The 12,622-nt window shown below is 36.5% G+C and overlaps 2 protein-coding genes across 2 annotated transcripts; one reads left to right on the top strand and one right to left on the bottom strand.

Moving 5' to 3' along the window:
• The first annotated feature begins 1,303 nt into the window (after positions 1–1,303).
• Positions 1,304–4,276, top strand: LOC137717513 (serine/arginine-rich splicing factor RSZ22A). The gene is made up of 6 exons (XM_068456902.2): positions 1,304–1,437; positions 1,582–1,698; positions 1,833–1,921; positions 2,660–2,903; positions 3,122–3,235; positions 3,482–4,276. Exons 2-6 carry the CDS (start codon positions 1,610–1,612, stop codon positions 3,516–3,518), a joined length of 573 nt encoding a protein of 190 aa, XP_068313003.2. The 5' UTR covers positions 1,304–1,437; positions 1,582–1,609; the 3' UTR covers positions 3,519–4,276.
• A 2,372-nt stretch (positions 4,277–6,648) lies between these two features.
• Positions 6,649–10,581, bottom strand: LOC137717789 (putative xyloglucan glycosyltransferase 5). Its single transcript, XM_068457277.2, has 5 exons — positions 9,312–10,581; positions 8,435–8,743; positions 8,060–8,350; positions 7,736–7,849; positions 6,649–7,648 (listed from the first exon to the last, which is right to left on the bottom strand). Exons 1-5 carry the CDS (start codon positions 10,032–10,034, stop codon positions 7,004–7,006), a joined length of 2,082 nt encoding a protein of 693 aa, XP_068313378.2. The 5' UTR covers positions 10,035–10,581; the 3' UTR covers positions 6,649–7,003.
• Positions 10,582–12,622: the final 2,041 nt, after the last annotated feature.

Genomic DNA, 12,622 nt, shown 5'->3' on the forward strand with positions numbered 1-12,622 from the left:
CTTGATCATGAGATTTACCTTTGTAATTACCATTATACTCTTCTCTCCCTATTTCCCGTTCCTCGACCTAGGACCTAGGGTTTGTTTCTTCTTTCTTTTTTCTCATCTGATATCTGTAGTTATAGGGTTTCCGATGGAAATAAATTATGAGCTGCAGTACAGAGCTTTGGGTCTTGAGCAATGTAGATACTAGTGCATGTTATTTGAACCTGGGCTAATAAGTTGACACTGCTCTTCGCCGTGTGTTGGGCTGGGCCTTCTTTGCAAAATGTTTATCTAGGCTTTTGCAAATACCGCTCTAATTTCTTTGGGCTCCTAAGGCACACCATTACCATAAAAAATCAACAGCAAAAAATGGAGTGATTATTTTTTAGGATTTTTATCATAAATGATCCTTAAAATTGATCATCATCATCAAGATCATCCTTAAAATTGAAAATCAATCAATATAATCCATGAAAATGGGTGTTGCAAATCAATGTGATCCTTCCGTCACAATTCTATTAAAAAAATCTGTTAAGTGTTAATATGACACATAAATAGGCTCCATAAGTCATTTTTTTTCCTCACAAATGGTCCTTGAAATTGCCCATGACATCAAAATGGTTCCTGAAATTGAAAATTGATCAATATAGTCCCTCAAGTAAGTGTCTCAAATCAATGTAATCATTCTGTCACAATTCTATCAAAAACTCTATCATGTGTTGATGTGACACATAAATGGGTCACACAAGTCTAATTAAATTAAAAAAAATTACAAATAGGTTTAATAATTTAATAGTTAATAAATAATTTCATAATTTAATAGTTGATTTATATGGATGACTAAATGGTCTCCAAATCAAATCAGTGTTTTAGAGATGATCTTTGAACGATGATAAAGAAATGAAATCATATTCATTGTCTTCCAAATTAAGCATTTCAATTGCATGTTATCATAAGTCAACTTTAGACCCACTAAGACAAGTATTTGGAAGAATACAACCACATGAAGCAAGAGCATCAATAATAAAATTTGGTCCACGATAAACATGTCGAATATCTCAAATGAGAACTTATTGAAGTGAAAAATGAACATCTTTCATTAGAGTCAAAATCCGCAAGAAATTTTGAGTACATCCTTAAGCATATCAGCTATGGGTATGTCAAAAATGGAACAGAAAGGTACAAAGTGATACTGCATGTCTACGCATTATACTTCAAAAAATGATGAGTCATGCGATTACATGGGATACTAAAAGAGAAAGAAAAAAAAAACATCTGAGGGGATATGCGGATTGAAAAAAAAAAAAAACTTTGAGGGGCCAATCTGAGATTTTAAACTTTAGAGGGGTCGTTGACCAATTAGCCTCCTATAAAATCCAAAACCTGAGTGACCGACCCCCAAAAAGGAGCTGCTGCTAGGGTTTCTCTCCGTCTATTACGGCAACGCTCAAGGTTCAGATCTCTCTCCTAATCTTTCCCCTTTCATGCTTTCTATTCAGTTCGATTCTTAATCCCCCAAATCCCTAAATTTCACTACTAATCGTTGTTAATTTCTGATTAAATTTGAAAAATGTGTTCTTTGCTTTTGCTTTTTAGTTTGTGATTTTACAGCTTGATTGGAAGAATGTCTCGTGTGTACGTCGGAAACTTGAGTCCTCGAGTGTCCGAGGGAGAGCTTGAAGACGAGTTTCGTGTTTTTGGAAATATTAGAAGGTAATTTGCTGTTAAATTTATGACCTTTCTGTCTGATTTGTTATAATATTTGTAGTAATTTACGCACGGATTCGTAAAGTGGTGTTATTTTTATGGAGGATGGTTGTTGATCTTTTGTGTTGTTAATTTCGCAGCGTGTGGGTTGCTCGGAGACCACCGGGTTATGCTTTTGTTGACTTCGATGACAGTAGAGATGCAGAGGATGCAATCCGTGAAATAGATGGTATGTTTAGTACTTGGCTGTTGATTTTTAATATGGGGTTTTCTTAGTTTATATCATTTGAATCCGCCATAAGGGAGAAGCATAAGTTCATCGGAACATTTCGTTTGTGAAGCAGCATAATTCAGCTGGACAATGAATGATGGTATCTGTTTTGAGATGCGTATTTCAAAATCTTCCTTATGGAACCTGTGATTTTTCACGAATTATGCGTGTTCAACTAGGTCTAGGTTTCTTCTCTATATACTGTGGTCGTCACCTTCATTGAAATTTCTGAACTTTTTGAGATGTGAGATATCTCAATCAAAATAATGCTCATCATATAACGTGTAATTTAGTCGAACAATATTGATACTGTTGCTTGAGTTGTGAGCATTCTGTTTTCCTCTTCTAGAATTGTGACTTGCGGTCTTGCTTTTTATGATATACCGTTTCTTTTTTGATGTTAATCCTTTACTTATGCATTGATGGGTCTTTGGTTTGGTTTTTGTTGAACTTTTAATTAGCCCAGGCTAGCTGTCCCTTCCTAAGCGATGGAGGTCTCTTGCCCTCCTCGGAATTATATTTTCAACTTGTTTGTCAACGATTCATACAATGGCTTTATTTTATTTCAATTTAAGCCTTCTCATCGGGTAGTTTATATTGTATTACTGGCTGTAAAAACTTTCGCTTTGTTTTCCGGTGTTCTAAATTTTTTTGAGCTGTAAAATGTTTTGAGTTTTTATTTTTATTTTGGAACAGGTAAGAATAACTGGAGAGTTGAGCTTTCACACAACTCTAGAGGTGGTGGTGGTGGTGGTCGTGGTGGAGGTGGTCGTGGCCGCTCTGGCGGTTCTGATTTGAAGTGCTATGAGTGTGGTGAGCCTGGCCATTTTGCTCGTGAATGTCGTCTACGTGGTGGTGGTGGTGGTGGTGGAGGTGGTGGTGGAAGGCGTCGTAGCCGCACTCCCCCTCGCTATCGCAGAAGTCCTAGTTATGGTCGCAGGTGATGTCATTTTGCCGTATATTCTTTACTTAATTCCCATTTTATTTTTCTCATGGTAGTCAGTTATCAAACATTATTGTGTTCTGGTGTATTTGGTATTGAAAGCTGGCTTGCTGGATGCAAGTTCACAAACATATCTCATAGCAGCTGTTATATCTAGATTGGAGATGATTTCTCTTATCTAATACCTTTTTTGACATCTCTCTACTGTTAAGCAGGAGCTACAGTCCTCGTGGGAGATCCCCTAGGCGTCGCAGTTTGACACCACGAGGGAATAGCCGCAGCAGGTCCCCACCATACCGTGGGCGGGAGGAGTTGCCATATGCCAATGGGTAAGGCTCCTTGCACTACATTTTAGCAAATCCTGATGCAAGATTATGAAACCCTTGTTCTACAGCATGAAACTAGTTGTGTTGGAAGGATGATTTTCCATTTGATTCATGTCATGATGGTATATATGTCTTATGCATGCGGACATTATTTACTGTTCCAATATTGGATGGTAGAGTATGGCAGTAGCTGTGTAACAGTTGCCATTGCTTATTTGTTCTCTGAAATATGGTGCTGAATACTTGCAGCAATGGTCTAAAGGATCGCCGCCGAAGCAGGAGTTAAGGAGTGCATGGATGGCTAGCCGGTGTTGTTTAAGAAGATATACTGGGATTAAGTGTTGTTTAGTGTGCTTGGACATCAGGACAACTATGTTTAAATTGGGGGACGCCCTCAGCCTCTACTGTCTCTCTGATTTGGTTAAGTTCCTTCCTTTCTTAACTCTAGCTCGTTTTATTTACCTTTGCAAAATAGGCGTAGGGATAAGGATCTTAAAGGTAAAGTCTTAAAACATTATAACTTTGTTTAAGAGTGTTTCTGAGAATGCTGCTAAAACTCTATACTTTTTCTGTGCTTTTTGTGTTGAGGTGTCGTCTGGTTCTTCTGCTTCATTGGTTTTGTTCTTCTGCACTCCCTGGCCCCTGGGATTTTTGTGCTTCACTACTGCCCTGCTCTGGGATCTTCAATTTTGCACGGTTGTTGGTCCCAGCCGGCTAGAGCTTCAATTTTGTGTTTCTGCACTCTCCCGGGGATTTCTTCACTGCCCTGCTAGTGGGATCTTCAATTTTTGAATGGTTGTGGGTCCCGGCCTGCTATCTGCAGAGCTTCTATTTTCCTCGAACTTCGTCGGTAGCTATGCGCCTCTCTCAAACTACTATAATGCATTTGTTTAAACTTTTACTTAAAAAGGATCGAGCAGCAGGGTACGCGCCGAATGTTTGTGCAGGTACTCACATCTGTTCTTCAGAACTTGGGTTGTTCATAAACGATGGAGTTGTTTATGCAGGTACTCTAATATATAAACGAGTTCGTTGCGTGTGCTACATGATTCTACTTTTTAGAGATTTGGCAGTGACAATAGTTTCTTAGTCCCAAAGCTCTCATATTCTTGGATTTGATCTTCAATTTGATCTAAAAATACAAAAAAAACAAATTTGGTTCCAAGTTAAATTACGACTACACCGAAAGTAACATTTTTCTTTTTTGCGTTGGATTATTTTATAGCCAAGTATATAGACATTACAAGCTTGTTATATTCTACTTCTTTTTGTTTCGATATATTTGGTTATGATTTTGGTGACGCCGTGCATTAGCAATTCAAGATGATTTCAGAAAATGATAGTTTCAATTATTTTCTTTATGCAAGTATGGTTTTTGTTTGCATCTCCTCATCCATGTATTTGCAACAATGCATTTATATATTTTAAAGCCAAATCCTGTAAAGCGTTACTGTTGAATTGGCCGTGGTTTGACAAGTTAAACGTGACGGTCTATCCGTTATTTGCAATAATTGACTATTATAGTGTTTTGCAAGAGGCTTGCAGCTCAGTCGGTTAAGAGCGTCAGGTTAGGTCATGAGTTTGGGTCTCGTCTCTCCAATTTTGTTTGTGTTGCGTTTTGGATGCTAATTGTTATAAGCACTTAAAGAGGGTCATCTAGAAGTGCCAATGACCAGGTATTTAGTTCTCCATGATATGATCAATTATGGTCTCCAATGCAAAGCTTACAATACAGCCCTTGTTTAGCGTTTAGGTTTAGTGTATGAGTGGAATATATAATCCACTATATTTTTGTAATTAAAAAAAAAAAATTATAATACAACAAATCGGGCCTAAATTGAGGAACGATGGCGCTATTCAGACACTTTTGTTAAATTTGTCTCTATCCTAAATGGACCTTGAATGTCCAATTTAATCCGATCCAAATGAGTCCTTACTTTTATACTCAAGAGGGATGGTGAGTTTTGAATTTTTGTTTTCTCGTACAATACACATTACCCAAATATCAAATCAAATACGAAGTTCTAGGACCATTTAAAAAAATGATGTCATATTCTGAGTGGAATGTTGTGTAATTAAATTTGAAGATTGAAATAAGTTTTAACCGATATGTTAATTCTATGTGGATTGACAAAACATATCGGTTAGAAAAAGAGAAAACTTGATATTGTCACGTCAGTCATCAAATTAATAATTAACGTATATCTTTTGACATCTTCATTGGAGATGCTCTCATTTGTAATTCAAGTGACTAAAAATTTATTCATACCTACGTAGATAAGAGGGAGCACATCTGACAAGTTAGATCACCAAATTAAGAAATAGAATTGAATTCTCACCACTTTTTTGTTTAATATAATTATATAAACATTCATGTTCTTCATGTTGTCTCTCTCTCTCCCTGAGATTTCTGCACATCTTTTCATCCCAAAGTTTCAGCCTTGGATCAATCTCTCTCTCTCTCTCTCTCTCTCTCTCTCTCTCTCTCAACTCTTCACTTTAATTTTCGTTTCAATTTGCAGACGCTTAGCCATGCTCGCTAGAGTAATGTGCTCATCTTTGAACTCAAGTTCGAATCCTTCGTCTGCAGGCTAGAAGAATGTAGCGTAGAATATCTTGTCTGTCATTGAACTCTTACTTTTCTCTCTTGTTGAACTTCACATCACATTTTGGATTCTTTAGTTGCATGTGAGCAGAAGCTTCATGCAATGCATTAACTTACAATCGTTCAGCCACATTTACACATCATTGACAAGAAAACACATTAATATAATAAAGGATTAGACGTTTAAATACTCAAAAGGTATATATAATTAACACAATTTCAAAAGCTCAAGGTATAATGTGAAAATTTTAAAATATTATAGCCCGGTTTGAAAACTACCTCAAATCTCAAACTTGAAGAGTGTAAAATGTAATTGAGGCAGACTTAAACAGGTGGCTTGTCAAATCAAAGAATTTCTGTTCTCTTCTGTAAAAATTTAGAAAGAGTGGTGATAGTATCTGTCTGATTAGACCTCCCAACCAAGGGCACTATCCTACAACTACAACATGGACCCAGAATCACGTACATGCCCACCAAAGATCTCTGGCCCCCAAAAACTATGTGGCCCGAAAACGGACACTTCGAAAGCTTGAAAGTTAAGAACCAAAATCCTCAGCCGCCACAAAATACCATAAAAATGCAAACTTTGTTTCACTTGCAGTTTGCCTGCCGACACTTGAATTTTATCACAACACGCGTGTGCATGGACACACACATACACTCCATTATTTCCAGATAGTGGAAAAGCGGAAAATCTCATTCCAGACAAATCACAGTTTGATATATGTATAAAAATTCTTATGCTGGAAGATTACTTCGGTATATGTTTCCAACTGCGATTTAACGATAAGGCAAATGCTTGCTTAGACGATGAGGCAAAGGAATTATTATAAATTAATTACAAAAGGTGCTTGCTTTTCCTTTGCAAGCCTCAGGGAAACCTTCTTAAGGTGAACAAGAACAATCCAATACCCGTGGAACATTAAAACTGATCAATGCCCTATCTGGAAACTTTAAAAAAAGAAAAAAGAAAAAAAGAGGAATAACATTCGAAAATGTGAAGTTCCTATCTATTTCTTCGTTCACACTGTGGACTGCAAGTAATTTGGGTTACTGAACCGAAGGGTAACTCTGCTGCCCATTCCCGCGGCGAAAGGGGTTGAACTTCCCTCAATGTGTGTATGTGTTTGATTTTTTCTCCATTTTTCTCTTGTAGCCATGAAATATCAGCTCATTTGCTCACCAATGAGATCAAGACCAACGAGGAGGAAGGTCACGCCTTGGAAGAGCAGGAAGTAGAAGTGTACACCTTGAGCAGATAACAGACTCCTGACAGAGGCGGTGAGCAAAAGGAATGCTAGAGCAAGCTCTTTCCGATATATTTTGTTAGCTTTCTTAATAGGCTTGGGAGCTACTTCTTTCTCTTCCATAATTCGGTTCAACTCAGAAAGCTCACTCTCGGAAGCTCCTCTGTGGACTGGTAATTGGTTTACCATCTTTGTTCCCCTTTCAGCAGCAGCGAGTAAGTCCGATTCTGATGACCTGCCAGTCTTCTTCGTGATAACCCACTCATAAGAGCTACCCAGCTGGAACAACCCGGAGACCATTGCATTGAATTTGGTAACAGACATTGTGTTCTCGAAAAGAAGGTAAGGAACAATAAAAGGGAAGGATTTAGGGGATGGAAGAATGTTGAGGAACGACATGAAAACAGGAACGTAACAGATGACCCATGCGGGAAGCTCTGCCTCCGGGACAAACATGGTTAGCGGAAGAATTATGCAGAACAAGGTGAAGGAATAGAAGGGAAGGATAAGTTTCCTCAACAGAAAGAATAGAAGTATCAAATTCGCTTTCTTCCATGCGGATATCTGCAGAATTCATGAAAGCAAGAAATTATCGTACATGTTATAAACAACGGGAGACAGGGAATAACAGAATTTCGATATTCAAGGCACCTTGGAAGTTATAATCGCTGGAAGGCATAATCTGAATAGCTGCATAGGACCAGAATGCCAACGATGCTGCTGCTTTCTGTATGCTTCATAGGACTCAGGCACCTCGCATAGTACCTGAAAGTTGCATGGCTATAAGGCTTGAAACATCTTCTTTTCCTTCCCTTAAATTCATTTGGATTTTGCCTAAACATACATATCGCATGCATAATGCGAATGTTGATGGTATTTACTTAAATGTAATTGAAGTAGCATTTCATACAGATAAAATGCAAATGTGTGTGGTCCTGTATTAGCGGATACGGAAAAACTATAATCCAAGATTACCTTCACATCGTTAAGGTAGATGAATTTCCAACCGTTGAGATGGGCCCGGACAGCTATGTCCATGTCCTCTACAGTAGTCCTTTCTAGCCATCCTCCAGACTCCTCAAGGGCTTTAATTCTCCAAACACCAGCAGTTCCATTGAAACCAAAGAAATTAAGAAACACCCCGTTAACCTGCTGTTCCACCTCAAAGTGGAAACACAAATTAACATTTTGGAGACGAGTCAACAAGTTCTCTTCCTTGTTCACAAAGGCCCATCTAGCCTGAACTAAACCTAGTTCGGGGTTGTCCTGCAACAGAACGTAAAATAGGTTAAATTCGAAGAGTTCAGACCAAAAATCACACTGAAAAAATATTATGTTGCTATTATTCACCTTGAAATGTGGCACCGTTTGCTTAAGAAAATCTGGATTGGGTTGGAAGTCTGCATCAAAGATTGCAACAAATTCATAGTCTCTCACATAATCACAGCTCATCGCAGACTTGAGATTTCCGGCTTTGTAACCAGTTCTAACAACGCGATGCCGATAGATAATGTTGATACCCTTTTGGCTCCAATTAGCAACCTCTGTCTTTATTAACCACTGGATGCTCCCATCATCAGAATCGTCAAGAACTTGAATCAGAACACGATCCTTTGGCCAATCAATCTGGCAGACTGCAGAGATAGACTGCTCATACACCTGCAAAAGGCCAGGCCAGAAAACCTTATAACATCACAAAAAATCTTACAAGACTTTTTGCAGTTGCCAATTAGTTTCATATGCTTCAGTTTTTCAGAGTCACCATCATGTACTACCGAAAGTACCATTCGCTAACTATTAAGTTTCAATAACATGTCCAAACAACGTCGCAATCCTATACATTTTTGTTCCAAAATTTGACTAGTGTGACTCTAATTCACAATCTTCAGTAAAAGGATGTATTACTTTATAATAATGATGATTCTTGATGATTTCTAAATAGTGACTGTCAAGTCTTTGACTGTTTCGGAGTTTTATACGATTCTGTTTGAATCTAAGAAGACAAAGGCACTTTTTTCCCCATTTTATTAAATAGAGACAGTCCACACATTGTCAAAGTTTTGCAAGTTTGTTGGAACAACTAGATTATTAAGCATAAATATATATCCAGAACTAGTAACTAATGCAAAGTGAATCAAACAGCCACCAGCTAAAAGCAACATAACAAAATAATGGAATAAATTAAAGAACAAAACAGACAGCAAAGAGAGAGAGTTCAATTCATTACCTCCTTCTCATTGCACATTGGAATTTGAATGAGAACCATGGGGTACTCATATTTCGATTTCTCAACGTCCTCCGACTTCAAAGACTCCCGATCAATCCTAGGCTTAATCTTCTTGAGCTTTATCCACAAGCAACCTAAACTAAGTATCATTCGATCCACGGATTGGATAAGGAAAAGAACAATACAAAATTTAGAGAGTGCTTGAATGGGAGGTGCAACGTAATCTGCCCGAAACGATAACCAACCAACATAAACCAAGTGGAGCAAGCTCTGTATATCAGAAGTTCCAGGAATGTGCAAACTGGGATTCCTAAAATAATGCCAGCCTTTGAAGTAAGCAACAACTTCAAATGCCAGGATTCCAAGGGAAGTAAATAAGAAGACTCTAATGACAGTAAAAAGTAACTTCTGGTTTCCCAGCTTCCCATTCTCCATGGATACACCTTGCCTGAAGATTAACCGCCTCTTAATGGTGCTGAGAAGTGTCCAGAAGAGGGTGGCAACCCACCCAATGCAGCTGACTGCGCGGTGAGCTTTGAGAAGCAAAACCCATGTCACTTGCTTTGCATTCTTCCCCCTGCTCTTATCAACTGGCCTGAATGCTGCATCTGGACCGTCGATTTCCACCACAGAGAAGTTGGGGTTCTCCATTGTCACCACTACTGGTGTCCCCTTCCTGCTTTCCTTTGCCCAGAAACCGGAAAAATCCAACCTTGGAGCCATTTTCTCACACTAAATAGCAGAAAAAGTTCAAAACTTTGAAGAGTTTGAGGACCCAATTTCCAAAATTTGACAAAAACCAAGAAAAATCACTAAAACCCAGATCTGAAAACAAAGAAATGAACAAAACCCATTTGAGAACCAGCCATAAAAAAACTAAACTTTACGAAAGAAAACTCAAAAAACTCAAAAGGGTGAAGAACCCATATGAAAGCTCATAATTTTACGCAAAATGCAGGCAATAAAAGGTAAAAAAGGGAAAAGTGGGATGTTCTGGTTCTTTGTATTCCCTCAAAGGCACCCTAGGAAAACAGAGAGAGAGCAAGGGAAGGCCACATTATGAGGGAAGGTATAATCTGCCTGTTTGCTGCAGCTGTAAATAGGCCAAACACCATGTGGTGGGGTACTTGTCAAGTAAACCCATCAAAGCTCAACCCTTCAATTTATACTCCACAAAATTCTACCGAATATTTTACCATTTGGTGAAATATTCTGGACTAGGAATCTGCTCAAAAAATATTCTTTCTTCCTAAGAAATAATGAGAAATATGCGTTTTATTGTAATTGAATATTCAATAGAGAAATCAGGAGCTAAACATGGTCAGTCATTAATCACGATTAAGAGAGTTAAGACAATTAGTGGCTTTGTTAAAAAAAAAAAAAAGAGAATTTCAGTCAAGGGAACAGTTGGGAGGAAACCCAGATCACCAACTGTCAAAAACAGGCCATAATCCATACCAGCTAACTCTCACTTTCAATGTAAGAAAGTTTTAGTAAAATAATAACTGTATTATTATTATTATTCTTTGGCAATGAAATTAAAGCTTATATTTAAGAATATTCTTTTGTTCTTTAATTTAAATATGAAGTGGCCACTACTAAAAGCCAATACACCATTACCCACCCATGTGGTTGTAAAAAGATTTTATTTTATTTAGGTTGTGAAAATGTGAACTTATTCACATTTCATTTCTTTTAAAGGAAGAAAAATATATTTTTTTTAATTTTTGCATATTATACTTTCTTTCTCCTTTTAATTAGTTAACTAGTTTGGATAATTTTTTTTTTCCTATTTTAGTCAATTAGTCAATACAATAAAGCAAATTGTTAATGAAAAATTTTAATTGATTTAAGATTGCAAAAAATGCAAAATTTTATTATATGAATTTATTTTTTTCTTTTGACAACAATAACGTTAATAGGTTAAACTGTTAATTGTTAGGAGGAGAGCAATCAGTAGGGATTAACTTGTATATTTGGATGCATAAATATGATTGTTTTTCGCCACTGCAATAAAACATCACCTACTTATGATATGATTTTATCATCAAGAACAAATGGTCATCTCATTAATATAATGTAGGCAAATTGTTAATGATAATTTGTAATTGATTTAAGTTGACTTCTTGATTAATTAAAACATAATATACCTTAAATAACTTGATTACTTTCATATACCTTAATTAACTTGATTACTTTCATATTTGAATGAGATTTCTTTCCCTCCAAACTTGATTACTTTCATATTTAAATGAGATTTCTTTCCCTCCAAACTTGCAATAGCTGTTTTTGACACACACACACACACACAAAAAACAAAAAAAAAAAAACAAAAAAAACTTGTAATATATGTTAACGTGAAGATGTTTAAAGTTTGATTTTTTTTCTTTCGCTGAAAGAACAAAAAATTCAAGACATATTTTCTTTTACAGCATATGTAAAGTTGAATTTTATTCAGTTATATTGAAAGGAATCGAACTTTATTGTACGCTAATCCATTGACACATTAACATTAGATTGGCTTATCAAGATTCACTGAGAATTAAAATCCACAAAAATTATTTTAAAGTGGTGTTATCCATATACTCTTTTTTATCTCTTATACATCTCATGTTAATTTATGTTATTTAATCTTCTTCAATTTATTCGATTCGATGACTAAAAATCAAATAAATTGTGTAAAAAATAAAAAAGGATTGTGTGATAGCACCGCCCTTATTTTATTTGTCTTCTGAATCTGATGAGTACGTACCATCTTAATAAAATATACTAGTCTCACATTCTACTACTAGTTAAGTAGTAGACTCGTAGTTTTGTTGTTTTCATGCAGAAAAACTGTGGAGATGATGATCTCAATTATTAGTAGATCTCTGTGCCTCCATGCATGTGATCTCAACAGTCTCAGAGATGTGATCACAATACTGTGAGCTGGAGATTACAACTCGTACTCTTTTCCCCAGATCTCTTTCCATCCATATTTCTTATCCATCTTTGTATTCACTAAAACCCTAGCTATTTTTATCATATTTTCAGTTTTTTATTCCAAGTTTTTTATTAATTATGTGATCCATGTAAATCTTTAGCTACTTTGAATTCACATGTCTAATTAGAGAACAAAAAAGAAACAATAGTAAATTAGATTAAACGCTTTTTATATTACACGAGACATCATATTATCGTGAATATGTCCACAAATATCATATATAGTTGGTTGAGAAGTGAGCTTTCTAAGCGGTCGGATTAGTATGCAATTAGGTAGCGTGAAGTTGTTTATCAAAACTGTTTTCTAGTCGAAATTAGTCATAGCACAA

The sequence above is a fragment of the Pyrus communis genome, chromosome 8, assembly GCF_041283825.1.
Source record: "Pyrus communis isolate YQ-2024b chromosome 8, ASM4128382v1, whole genome shotgun sequence".
NCBI lineage: Eukaryota > Viridiplantae > Streptophyta > Magnoliopsida > Rosales > Rosaceae > Pyrus > Pyrus communis.

Coding starts and splice junctions, on each gene's coding strand:
- LOC137717513 (XM_068456902.2), top strand. CDS start 1,610: ATGTCTCGTGTGTACGTCGGAAACTTGAGTCCTCGAGTGTCCGAGGGA. Junction 1,699..1,832: donor GTTTTTGGAAATATTAGAAG/GTAATTTGCTGT, acceptor TTAATTTCGCAG/CGTGTGGGTTGCTCGGAGAC. Junction 3,236..3,481: donor GAGTTGCCATATGCCAATGG/GTAAGGCTCCTT, acceptor GAATACTTGCAG/CAATGGTCTAAAGGATCGCC.
- LOC137717789 (XM_068457277.2), bottom strand. CDS start 10,034: ATGGCTCCAAGGTTGGATTTTTCCGGTTTCTGGGCAAAGGAAAGCAGG. Junction 8,351..8,434: donor AAACGGTGCCACATTTCAAG/GTGAATAATAGC, acceptor GTTCTGTTGCAG/GACAACCCCGAACTAGGTTT. Junction 7,850..8,059: donor TCTACCTTAACGATGTGAAG/GTAATCTTGGAT, acceptor TGCAACTTTCAG/GTACTATGCGAGGTGCCTGA.